The following is a 13,795-nucleotide window of genomic DNA, read 5'->3' as shown; positions in this document are numbered from 1 at the left end:
GTCAGACCCAGTAAGAGAGAATCTCCCTGAGAGGTCCTCAAACGACAGAAGGCCATTTGAGCCGAAAAGGTCTGCCACCCGGAGCACCCCGCGGTCCGTCCAGGAGGAAAGAGAAATGTGCCCGATAGCATACTCCAAAGCCTGCAAAGAAACATAGTCAAACATAAATATTAGATGGGAAGTGCTGAGTAGCGCCCACAATTTAGAAGCATTCCTAATAGAACGGAGACAAGGGCCAACTAGAGGTACCTTAAGCAGCTGAAACTCCAAGAGCAATCTAAGCGAGTTTTTGGGGGCAAAATGCGATTCAATCAGAAACCAGGGTAAACATGAGTTCCCCTCCCACCATATTTTAAGGGGCTCAAGGATCGCCGCCCTATAGTATGAAAGCACTGCAGGCGCGCCCAACCCACCAACAGAATACGGTAGGGACATAATCCGTCGCTTAATCCTGTGAGGTTTCCCATTCCAAATAAACCGATCTATAAGAGATTGAAAAGCTGAAATAAACTTCGAAGGGATAAAAAGGGGGAGGCATCGGAAGAGATACATTATTTTGGGTAGGAATAGCATTTTCGCCGTTTGTATGCGGGCCATCCAGGAGAGCAGTGCACCCGACAGATGATCCATGCTCTTCCTGACTTCCGCAAGAGTTTCTTCACAATTTACACGAACTATATTATCCAGCCTAGTTATCCTGATGCCTAAGTACGTAAAGCCCAGGGGAGCCCAAATGAACTCGTATTGGGATTGAATTTGGATTTGAAGGGGGGCCGGGAGAAAAAGGGGGAAAATTGTGGATTTGGTCAGATTAAGTTTATAATATGAAACCGCCGAAAACTCAGTTAAAATAGAGGTAATCGCATTCAGCGATGCTAACGGTGAGGCACAAGTCAGGACCACGTCGTCGGCATAGAGGCCAATTTTGTGTTCGGTTCCCCCCACCCGGATTCCCTCAATGTCCGCACTCTGTCTGACCATGGAAGCCAAAGGCTCCATGACCAGAGCAAAAATGATAGGCGAGAGGGGGCAGCCCTGACGAGTGCCATTCCGAATAGAAAATGTCCGAGATCTAAATCCTGCCGAACGAACCGACGCGCAGGGATTGGAGTATAATGCCATAACCGCTCTACTAATTTGCCCGGTGAGCCCAAATTTTTCCAGCGTGAGTTCAATATAACTCCAGTGTACCCTGTCGAACGCCTTTTCGGCATCAAGCGAGAGAAATACACTGGGAAGGCTCCCCCTCTCGACCACATCCAAAAGATCTATCAGGCGCCTGGTGCCATCCCTGGTCTGTCTGCCAGGAACAAACCCAACTTGGTCGGGGTGGATGAGACCAGGGAGAACCGAGAACAGTCTGTTGGCCCAGATTTTTGCATAAATCTTAACGTCGCAGTTTAAAAGTGCTATCGGACGAAAGTTCCCCGGGGATGTTGGGGGTTTTCCTTGTTTGGGGAGAGTCGCTATGGATGCCTCCAACCCCTCAGCCCTAATACTGCCCGTCGACAGCCAATTATTAAAAAGGCGCAAGAGGTAGGGGGAGAGGGCAGGGAAGAACCGAGCATAGTAGAGAAAAGAAAAACCATCAGGCCCCGGGGAAGAACCCTTGTTGGCCTCCCTGACAATCTGCGAGAGTTCAGACTCAACAATGGGAGAGTTTAGGAAGGAGAGCTGTTCCTGGGTGACCGAGGGGAGATTAACCTTCTCCAAGAACGCAAAAATTGACTCCCGCGAAGGCTGAGGAATCCCTAGGTCAGACCCGAGGTCATAGAGCGAGGAGTAATAAGATGCAAATTCCTCCGCGATATGAATCGGATTATACACCCGGGAGCCGTCAGGCTTGAGCAAAAATGGAATCTTGGATTGAGCCTCTCTCTTCCTAACACGTCTGGCCAGAACAGCACCCGCTCGATCGCCCATTGTGTAAAATTTAGCCCTAGTTTTCCTCAGGGCCCTCTCAGCCTTATGGAGAAGCAAATTGCGAACATGCATGCGTGCTTTGGAGAGGTCGGAGAGAAGCGCCGGGGTAGGAGATAATTTGTGCGCGGACTCCAGGCACCTTAATTCATCTAGGGAAGACTGGAGAGCTGCATTATACTTTCTTTTGGCCCTTGCCGCCAGTTTAATAAAGTGACCCCTAATTACCGCCTTGTGGGCAAACCAAAGGGTGTCGTCGCCTATGTCAGGAGTATCATTGGAGGTGAAAAATTCCCCCAAAGCCTCCTCAATACACCGAGAGTTGGAATGGTCAGCGAGGAGATGGGGGTTGAGACGCCAGTGCAAGGGGGGTCTAATAGCCAAGGGATCTCTCAGTGTGAGGGACACCGGGGCATGGTCTGACCATGTGATACTGCCTATATCTGCTGAAATGCAGTGAGGGAGAGCCACGTCATTTACCAGCACAAAATCAATCCTGCTATAGGAACCGTGCCTGGGAGACAGGAACGTGTAGTCTCTCTCGCCGCAATGCAAATATCTCCAGATATCATGCAGGTTAAAAGAGTTAGTCAGAGGACCTGCTTCACATCTTGACAGGGAAGAGGCAGAGCAGTCCAAGTCCCTAAACATTGGAGCATTGAAATCACCAGCAATCAGTTTATGACCATGTTGGATATCACGCAAAGTTTCAAAGACCCCCTCCAGGAACCTAAGCTGCCCTACATTGGGGGCGTAGATCGAGGCGATGGTATAGGGGGCGTTATTAATGAGGCATAGGACCACAATAAACCTACCCAACGGATCCGCTATGGAGCGAACCAGCTGGAAGGCGTTGGACCTACTGAAAAAAATGGCTACTCCCGCCTTTTTTGACGGGCCGTTGGCAAAAAATTGATGCGGGTATAAGCCTGACTGCATTCTGAGATTATCACATTCCAGTAGGTGTGTTTCCTGAAGACACAGAATGTCGTGACGGGATTTACCCAACTGACGCCATACCACAGACCTCTTGCCCGGCGAATTGAGACCATTAACATTAATTGAATACAGCGATATACTCATAATGAGAACATGTAAACAGTTTTGCAAACTTCAGGACACCAATAACCTGTGTAAAAGAGTCTAGTACTTGTGGCAAAAAAGTAAGAAAGGGGGGACCAGAAGGAGAGAAGGGGAAAAAGGGGAGCAAACAAGACATACAACAAGTCAACCAGTGGACCGAGGTCCATCAGGGATACCCTGAGTCCAAGAGGTGAGAATCAGGAAAACAATTCACCTATGGGGCAAAGAAATGCTGCGGATACTCTCGAGAGAGGAACCAACGCAGCTTAAAAAAAGAAAAAAGAAAACCAAATGAATCCGTGCGGGAAAATGGCCAGGAACCAAAGTTGCAGTGGGCTCAGGCCACCTCCCAGTCCGGTGTGATGCGGGCCCTGAGACCTCCACCAGCTCCACGCTTAGGAAGGGTCACGGCGGTCGGAGAGTCCGGAGTTGAGAATCCCCATTTGGTGAAAGCAGTAGCTGCGTGTGACGGAGTCAGGCAGGTGGTGATTGATCCATCTTTACGGATGAGGAGCTTGGTAGGAAACCCCCAGCGGTACAGGATGCCTTTCTCTCTGAGGATGGTAGTGTAGGGGGCAAAGGCCCTCCGTAGAGCCAACGTGCCCGGGGAGAGATCTGGAAAGACAGAGATGCTTCCAAATCTTTCAGGAAGAGCTGGACCCTTCCTTAGGGCCTGGAGAAAATCCTCCTTCATCTCGAAGAAGTGTATGCGTGCCAGGACATCTCTCGGGATGGAGGGCCCCAGGCCAGACGGTTTAGGGATCCTGTAGACGCGGTCAATTATAATGTCCTTTGGGGCCAACTGCGGGAGAGCTGCGGCCATAAATTCCTGCAGAAATATCTTCAAATCCGCCGCCAGGACAGATTCCTCAATGCCTCTCAGTTTGACGTTGTTTCTCCTGGACCTATCTTCCAGGTCCAAGGCTTTAGCATGGGTTTTAGTGGCCATGATTTGCAGGGTCTCATGAGCGTCCCAAAGTTCATTATGAGAAGAGACCAGCTCCGCCATTTTGCGTTCCAAACGGTCAGTGCGGTTACCCAGCTCAACCACCTCCCCTCTCAGTTCAGCCAGCATAGTGCGTATATCTTCCTGGATGGAGGTTCTAAGGTCTCCCAGCAAACCCTTGAGGAGAGAAGCAGTCACCGGGCCATCAGCCGAATCAGACGCTGTACCACTTGAATGCAACGCCTCTCCGCCTAAATGCGACGCTGCTCCGCTTGAATGCGACGCTGCAGCGCTCGATTGCGACGCCTGAGCGTTGCGTTGTGAAGAGCGGGAAGATCTGGGGGACGGCGGCGCCATCTTGGACTCCGGCGGTAGCTGTGAGGAGGCCGCAAAGAAGTCAGGAATTCTCCTGGTGGGGTCACGGGAGCGCGTTTTGGATTTCCCCATACACTCACCACCGTACCAGGGACCGGAATCAAGATCGAGGAGGAGCAGAAGGGCGCCGGAGAGGTAGATAAGAGCCGCTTTAGGATTCCTGGACACGGAGCTCCCACTCTGTGTGACCTACTCCATCAGCAGTTAGGCCACACCCCCCACTGAGGCCTATTCTTGGCCAAAGGCGTAGCATCAATTCCTCTCAATGGAATAGGATGCTGCAAGGGCTCCAAGAAAAACCCACAGCGCCTAGCAAACTCCAAGTCCATCAAATTCAGGGCAGCGCCTGAATCCACAAATGCCATGACAGAATAGGATGACAACGAGCAGATCAAAGTAACGGACAAAAGAAATTTCGACTGTACCGTACCAATGGTGGCAGACCTAGCGAAACGCTTAGTGCGCTTAGGACAATCGGAGATAGCATGAGTGGAATCACCACAGTAAAAACACAGCCCATTTCGACGTCTTGTTCTTGCCGTTCAGCTCTGGTCAAAGTCCTATCACATTGCATAGGCTCAGGTTTATGCTCAGATAATACCGCCAAATGGTGCCAGTTTTACGCTCACGTAAGCGTCGATCGATCTGAATGGCCAAAGACATAGACTCATTCAGACCAGCAGGCATAGGAAATCCCACCATGACATCCTTAAGGGCTTCAGAGAGACCCTTTCTGAAAATTGCTGCCAGAGCACATTCATTCCATTGAGTGAGCACAGACCACTTCCTAAATTTCTGACAATATATCTCTACCTCATCCTGACCCTGACACAGAGCCAGCAAGATTTTCTCTGCCTGATCCACTGAATTAGGTTCATCATAAAGCAACCCGAGCGCCAGAAAAAACGCATCAATATCACGTAATGCAGGATCTCCTGGCGCAAGGGAAAATGCCCAGTCTTGAGGGTCGCCACGTAATAAAGAAATAATGATCTTTACTTGTTGAACTGGGTCACCAGAGGAGCGGGGTTTCAAAGCCAGAAATAGTTTACAATTATTTTTAAAATTCAGAAACTTAGCTCTATCTCCAGAAAATAACTCAGGAATAGGAATTTTAGGTTCTAACATAGGATTCTGAACCACTAAATCTTGAATGTTCTGTACACTTATAGCAAGATTATCCATCAAAGACGACAGACCTTGAATGTCCATGTCTACACCTGTGTTCTGAACCACCCTGATGTAAAGGGGAAAAGAAAGACAAAACACAGTGCAAAGAAAAAAAAATGGTCTCAGAACTTCTCTTTTCCCTCTATTGAGAAGCATTAGTACTTTGGGCCTCCAGTACTGTTATGAACTGGTGATTCAGAACCACAATGGACCTAGTGGTTAAGAGCACACAAAGTGACCTGATAGTTACTATTAACATAGGACGAGCTCTGAGACGTGGGAACTCTGCTGACCGCAATCCCTAATCCTATCATACCACACTAGAGGTAGCCGTGGAGCGCTCCTGACCAGACCTAGGCGCCTCGGGCACAGCTTGAGAAACTAGCTAGCCCTGAAGATAGAAAAATAAGCCTACCTTGCCTCAGAGAAATTCCCCAAAGGAAAAGGCAGCCCCCCACATATAATGACTGTGAGTAAAGATGAAAATACAAACACAGAGATGAAATATATTTTAGCAAAGTGAGGCCCGACTTACTGAATAGACCGAGGATAGGAAAGATAGCTTTGCGGTCAGCACAAAAACCTACAAACAACCACGCAGAGGGCGCAAAAAGACCCTCCGCACCGACTAACGGTACGGAGGTGCTCCCTCTGCGTCTCAGAGCTTCCAGCAAGCAAGAAAAACCAATATAGCAAGCTGGACAGGAAAAATCGCAAACAAAAGTAACACCAGCAAAACTTAGCTTATGCAGGGCAGACAGGCCACAAGAACGATCCAGGAGAGAGCAAGACCAATACTGGAACATTGACTGGAGGCCAGAAACAAAGAACTAGGTGGAGTTAAATAGAGCAGCACCTAACAACTTAACCTCGTCACCTGAGGAAGGAAACTCAGAAGCCGCAGCCCCACTCACATCCACCAAAGGAAGCTCAAGGACAGAACCAGCCAAAGTACCACTCATGACCACAGGAGGGAGCTTGACCACATAATTCACAACAGGAGCCATAACGTTTGTGCAGCACTATATGGGGCAAGTGTCTGTATGGGGCCATAATCAACATTTGTGCAGCACTATATGGGGCAAGTGTCTGTATGGAGCTTCTTATGGGGCAATAATCAACGTTTGTGCAGCACTATATGGGACAAATATCTTTATGGAGCATCTTATAGGGCCATAATTAACATTTGTGGAGCAAGTGTCTGTATGGAGCATTTTATGGGGCCATAATTAACATTTGTGGAGTATTATATGGGGCAAGTGTCTGTATGGAGCATCTTATAGGGCCATAATCAAGGTTTGTGCAGCACTATATGGGGCAAATATCTTTATGGAGCATCTTATGGGGCCATAATCAACATTTGTGCAGCAATATATTGGGCAAATGTGTCTATGGAGCATCTTATGGGACCATTATTAACCTTTATGCAGGATTATATGGGGCATATTTTAATATGGAGCATCTTATGGGGCCATCATAAACTTTATGGAGCATTATATGGCGCTCCTGATTCAATATGGATATTCAAAAACACTTAACATACTGATGTCTCAATTAATTTTACTTTTTTGGTATCTATTTTTACTTTTGACATTTACCGGTAGCTGCTGCATTTCCCACCCTATGCTTATACTCGAGTCTTTAAGTTTTCCCAGTTTTTTGTGGCAAAATTAGGGGGGAGGGGTCGGCTTATACTCGGGTCGGCTTATACTCGAGTATATACGGTAATTCCACATGTGTTAATTCATGGTTTTGAAGCCTTCAGTGTGAATTTACAATTTTCATAGTCATGAAAATACAGAAAAATCTTTAAATGAGAAGGTGAGTCCAAACTTTTGGTCTGTACTGTAGCACTGTCGATATGTCTGTGGGGATTTACCCACTTGGGTACAACAATTGGACTGACTACAGTTTAACACAGAATACATTTCTGGAGCTGCCAGCTATAGATACACCGAACGAATGACTCAGAAAGCTGCGTATTTAACTTATAAACCCCACCCTGGGAAGGAGATATGATGAAAAGCATTCCACCTGCTGTTCAGCTGTTTGCTTAAAAGCCAAACTCTTAAAATAGCTGATTAACCCCTCTCAGCAATTAGTGTGCTGGAGCAATAGCTAATAGCCTCAGTGAAATATATCTCTTCTTAAGTACTTTGTCAGTGACTTTGTCACAAGCGACATGTTAAAATTTTGGGCACCTCTGGTCAAAATTACTGCTATTGTGAACAGTTAAGCAAGTTGAAGATGAAGTGATCTCTAAAAGACCTAAAGTTAAAGATGACACATTTCTTTTGTATTTTAGGCAAAATATATATTTTCATCTTTTACATTTTAAAAATTACAAAAAGGAAAATGGTCAGATGCAAAAGGTTGGGCACAGTGGGAGACTTGTGTGCTCCAACTTGACAAAGGTTTCAAACCTTAATTAGCCTGTTAGGGTTATGGCTTGTACTATCATCATTAGGAAAGGCCAGGTGATGCAGATTTCCCAGCTTTATAAAAAAAACCATCTTCCTCTAACCTTGCGCCAAAAATAGCAGCCATGGGTTCTGTTAAGCAGATACCTAGCATTCTGAAAATTAAATTGGTGGAGACCAACAAAGCAAGAGAAGGCTATAAAAGGATAGCAAAGCGTTTTCAAGTTGCTCTTTCCTCAGTTTGAAATGTAATTAAGAAACGGCAGTTAACAGGAAAAGTGAAGGTCAAGGTCTGGAAAACCAAGCAGCAAAATTTCCGTGACAGCTGCTCGTAGGATAGCTAGAGAGACAAATCTGAACCCCCGCTTGACTGCAAAAGACCTTCAGAAAGATTATATACATATAATTAAAAGGTGTAAAATAGTTAAAAATTCCTCATCTGCGTACTTCAGTACATCACTTACCTTACACTTAATGGCTTTTTTATAGCCAAATCTTTTCTTGAACTGTTCATGCAGCTGGATATCAGTTAATGGAAGTCTTTTAGGCTTTAGCGTGCATATTATTCCATTAATAGCTCCCCACCATTGTTTTTTCAGCATTGTTTGGTAAAAATCTTCAAGGTGGATTGAAAGGACATGATAACTACAAGAAAACAAAAGTATTTTTAAAAAAAATGTTATTCTTTCGTTAAAAAACAAACAAACAAATAAGCTGTAGAATAAAAATCCTACTTTACTCCAGTCTTACCGTACTATTACTTTCCTAAATCAAAACTAGAATTTTATGGTGCTGCCCTATCTGTTTCATTGTATATGAGTTGGCGACTCTAGGTAAGCACCTGTTCAGAAATGATTTGGGTTTGGATATGAGGGTCAGGTTTTTTTATATTTGTATTAGCTTTCTGACTGAGCACTCTGCCCCATAGCTTTAGGTGTTTTTAATTGCAGCAGGATTCTACCCCTCTACAGAGATATAGAGTTCAGTCCAGGAGAGGATTCACATTAGGTTCCCAGAGAAATGTAGACGGTCTAAGAGAAGATTGGCATTAGGTCCTGGCAATGAGAAACGCCTTAAGGTGGCTGCCAGGTACACATAAATTGGCCAATTCATGCGCTAAGCAGTCTCAATTTTTCATATTTCTAATGCAGCAATGCAATTAAATTTTCATATTTTATGTTTGCAGGCTACAGCGCTACAGAGTGCTGGCTTATCTGTTTCATTATAAATTTATGACTCCATTACTTAACACATTTCTTAAATCCAGCTTTATAAGGCTACACATCACTATTCTGTGTACGTTGGGTATTCTGACATCGTTCTGTTTCCGGCTCATTACTGCTGATCTAAGCCGATAACAGAGTGCGTGCTGTCAATTTGCACATCGCTCAGTGTAAAGTGCGGGGACTAACCCAGTTCCTCAAACGAGCATCAGCAATTACATACACATCTTTTCAGGGAGGGGGTAGAGGCTGCGACAGTGACTGCAGCCTCTGCCCCCTGGTGACGCATTGTTTGAATATCCCAGCATGCACTGAGATTCTTCAACAAGGCATCATCAAAAAGGAAGTAGGGGTAAAATATATAAAAACAGTTAGTGTAGTTGGGGAACAATTGGGATTTTTTAATCAAAGTACCGTATATATTCGAGTATAAGCCGAGATTTTCAGCCCAAATTTTTGGGCTGAAAGTGCCCCTCTCGGCTTATACTCGAGTCACGGTCGGCAGGTGAGGGGGAGAGAGGTCTGAGGCATACTTACCTGCTCCCGGTGCTCCTGGCGCTCCCTCTGCCCGTCCCATGGTCTTCGGTGCTGCAGCTCTTCCCCTGTTCAGCGGTCATGTGGGACCGCTCATTAAACTTATGAATATGGACTCCACTCCCATAGGGGTGGAGCCGCATATTCATTCCTCTAATGAGCAGTGCAAGTGACCACTGACAGAGGAAGAAGCTGCGGCACCCGGAGACAAGCTGTCGGGGAGAAGGAGCGGGACGCCGGGAGCAGGTAAGTATTACATATTTACCTGTCCGCGTTCCACACGCCGGGCGCCGCTCCATCTTCGCATCCTCTTGCAGTGACTGTGCAGGTCAGAGGGCGCGATGACGTACTAGTGTGCGCGCCGCCCTCTGCCTGAACAGTCAGTGCGGAGAGACGCCGGGACGGGACGCTGAGAAGCTGCAAGCAAGAGAGGTGAGTATGGCATTTTTTTTTTTATTGCAGCAGCCGCAGCATTATATATACCGGTAGCACAGTTTTATATGGCGCATTTATGGGGCAATAATGAACGGTGCAAAGCACTATATGGCAGAGCTTTCTATGGCACATCTATGGGGCAATAATGAACGGTGCAGAGCACTATATGGCACAGCTTTCTATGGCACATCTATGGGACCATAATGAACGGTGCAGAGCACTATATGGCACAGCTTTCTATGGCACATTTATGGGGCAATAATGAACGGTGCAGAGCACTATATGGCACAGCTTTCTATGGCACATCTATGGGGCAATAATGAACGGTGCAGAGCACTATATGGCACAGCTTTCTATGGCACATCTATGGGACCATAATGAACGGTGCAGAGCACTATATGGCAGAGCTTTCTATGGCACATCTATGGGGCAATAATGAACGGTGCAGAGCACTATATGGCACAGTTTTATATGGCACATCTATGGGGCAATAATGAATGGTGCAGAGCATTATATATGGCACAGCTTTATATGGAGCATCTATGGGGCAATAATGAACAATATGGAGCATTATATATGGCACAGTTTCATATGGCACATCTATGGGGCAATTATGAACAGTATGGAGCATTATAGGTGGCACAGCTTTATATGGAGCATCTATGGGGCAATAATGAACAGTATGGAGCATTATATGTGGCACAGCTTTATACAGAGCATCTATGGGGCAATAATGAACGGTATGGAGCATCTATTTTTATTTTCGAAATTCACCGGTAGCTGCTGCATTTCCTACCCTAGGCTTATACTCGAGTAAATAAGATTTCCCAGTTTTTTGTGGCAAAATTAGGGGGGTCGGCTTATACTCGGGTCGGCTTATACTCAAGTATATACGGTATATTAGAAAATAGTTTAGATTATCGCACTAAATAAATAAGGATTTAGCATGAAAATTACTTTGCCTTCAGACTACCCCTTTAACCCCTTTCTGACCTCGGACGGGATAGTACGTCCAAGGTCAGATCCCCTGCTTTGATGCAGGCTCCGGCGGTGAGCCCGCATCACAGCCGGGTTATGTCAGCTGTTTTGAACAGCTGACATGTGCCAGCAGTAGCGAAGGGTGGAATCGCGATTCACCCGCCACTATTTAACTAGTAAAATGCCGCTGTCAAACGCTTATAGCGGCATTTAACTAGCGCTACCCGCCATCCAGCCGGAAATGCGCTCATCGCTGACCCCCGTCACATGATCACGATGCGTCAGCATGACAACCATAGGTCAATTGAAGACCTCTATGGTTGTTGATGCCAGATTGCTGTGAGCACCATCCTGTGGTTGGTGCTCATAGCAATGCAACAATTCTACTACATAGGAGCGATCTGAGCTTCGCTCCTATGTAGCAGAGGCAATCGAGTTGTGCCAGCTTCTATTGAAGCATGGCAAATGTAAAAAAAAAAGTTTTAAAAAAAGATTAAAAAAAATGAAAAGAATATAAAAGTTTAAATCCCCCCCCTTTCGCCCCATTCAAAATAAAAATAAAATCAAACCTACACATATTTGGTATTGCCGCATTCAGAATTGCCCGATCTACCAATAAAAAAAAGCATTAACCTGATCGTTAAACGGCGTAGTGAGAAAAAAATTTGAAACACCAGAATTACGTTTTTTTTGGTCACCGCGACATTGCATTAAAATGCAATAACGGGCGACCAAAAGAACGTATCTGCACCAAAGTTTTATAATTAAAAACGTCAGCTCGGCACACAAAAAATAAGCCCTCACCTGACCCCAGATCACGAAAAATGGAGATACTACGGGTATCGGAAAATGGCACTTTTTTTTTTTCTAAGCAAAGTTTGGAATTTTTTTCCACCACTTAGATAAAAAATAACGTAGACATGTTTGGTGTCTATGAACTCATAATGACCTGGAGAATCAAAATGGCAATTTAGTGAATCTAGGAAAAAAGCAGAAAAGCCAAACAAAAAAGCAGTGTGCGATTCCCCCTTTTATGCTATTTCACAGCACTTGGATTTTTTTTCCTGTTTTCCAGTACATGACATGCTAAAACCAATGATGTCGTTCAAAAGTAAAGCTCGTCCCGCAAAAAATAAGCCCTCACATGGCCATATTGACGGAAAAATAAAAAAGTTATGGCTCTGGGAAGGAGGGGAGCGAAAGACGAAAACGAAAAAACGAAAATACCCCGGGTCATGAAGGGGTTAATACGCCATACTTTAACATGTTTAGAGGAACCAGACTTTTATGTAATTTAGCTCTCTATTTATTGCTCTACCATCTTCAAAACACCTGAGTTTTTAAGGTCTTAATTCCTACTGTAATGAGTTTTCATTTGGGGGCTTTTTTTTTTCTCCCCTTCTTCAAAGTATTATAAGCTTGTTTTTTCTTGCCTAAACAGCCATTTTAGATTTTGTTTTCTTTTTTTGAGGCAAGTTGCAGTTTTAAATTCTACCGTTTGTTTTATCATTCATTTTGACAATTATGGCAAAATGAAACATACGGTACATAGTTTTTTAATTTAGTGGTGAAAAATAAATTTGAAATTTGCAAAAGAAAGTGGTTTGTTTCACCATTTTCTAAAAACAATAACATTTTATTTTTGTGACAATGGAACTATGTTAGGGCTTGTGTTTAAAAGACCCACTTTCCTTGCATCCCATCCTGTACTGATACTCACAGACTAGCTGATTGACTAGAGCATGAAGAAAAGCACATTGTTTGCGTAAAAAACATGTGGACATTCAGTATTCTGAATTGTATGCAATCTTGACAAAGCTCACTTTGCCAAATTATTTTTGGCTACCAATTTTAAACCAAATGTTAAACATTCAATTTTTTTTAACTTGCCTCTTTCCTCCAAATGTTATGACAGGAATAGGGTAATAATCCCTGTAAGCTGTGTCAAGGTTGAGGAGCTCAATACCATGCGCTGTGGCCATAGTACATATTTCTTCATAAGCAGCCTAAAAGGAAAAAACAGAGCTATTATACACATAACTGATTGGTAGTCCACTTATAAGCATTATTTTTTTTACAACACAAAGTTAATTAAGTAAAAGAAGAACAAAATATAATACCTCTCATATTTTTTGGACTGTAAGACGCACAAAAAATGTTGAAGGAAAGTGGGGGTTGCATCTTACTGTCCGTATGTACCTTATAGTGTGGCTGTAGATGGGGGGAGAGGCAGCGGGGGGTCACAGGAGGCAGGAGAGGGCTGCTGCAGCTAACACTGTGCCCGCTGTTAAAGAAAATGAATATTCACTGTTCCCCATGCCCATAGTCCCTCCCATCTTTGTGCACTGAAGCTGGTTCCTACAGGTGGGAGCGAGTATGGGCGTGGGGAGCAGAGAATATTCATTCACTTCAATAGCGGGCAGTGTTAGCCTCAGCCGCCGGCTCCTGCAGTTGCTTGGCAATCGCATGTGCCCGCTATTAAAGAGAATGAATATTCACTGCTCCCTACACCCATGGGAGTGGAGAGAAGTGAATATTGATTCTATTTAATAGCAAACACACGCGATCGCCCAACAGCGGCATGAAGCCGACGGCTGCAGCTAACAGTGTGCCCGCTATTAAACAGAATGAATATTCCCTGCTCGCCACTCCTATAGACCGAGCGTTGGGAACAGTGGACATTCCGGCAGCTGATGTTGGCATGCGATGGT

At 45.0% G+C, this 13,795-nt stretch overlaps 1 protein-coding gene across 1 annotated transcript in view; it reads right to left on the bottom strand.

Moving 5' to 3' along the window:
• Positions 1–13,795, bottom strand: part of ANKAR (ankyrin and armadillo repeat containing) — a 577,406-nt gene that overhangs the window by 495,645 nt on the left and 67,966 nt on the right. Inside the window, exons 5-6 of the mRNA XM_069733853.1 lie at positions 12,975–13,090; positions 8,379–8,559 (exon numbers count right to left, since the gene is read on the bottom strand). Coding sequence (XP_069589954.1) covers positions 8,379–8,559; positions 12,975–13,090 — 297 coding nt within the window. The remainder of the gene's footprint in view (positions 1–8,378; positions 8,560–12,974; positions 13,091–13,795) is intronic.

The sequence above is a fragment of the Ranitomeya imitator genome, chromosome 7 (genome assembly GCF_032444005.1).
Source record: "Ranitomeya imitator isolate aRanImi1 chromosome 7, aRanImi1.pri, whole genome shotgun sequence".
Lineage (NCBI taxonomy): Eukaryota > Metazoa > Chordata > Amphibia > Anura > Dendrobatidae > Ranitomeya > Ranitomeya imitator.
The sequence above is the reverse complement of the archived record's forward strand: the minus strand, read 5'-3'. Positions and strand labels throughout refer to the sequence as shown.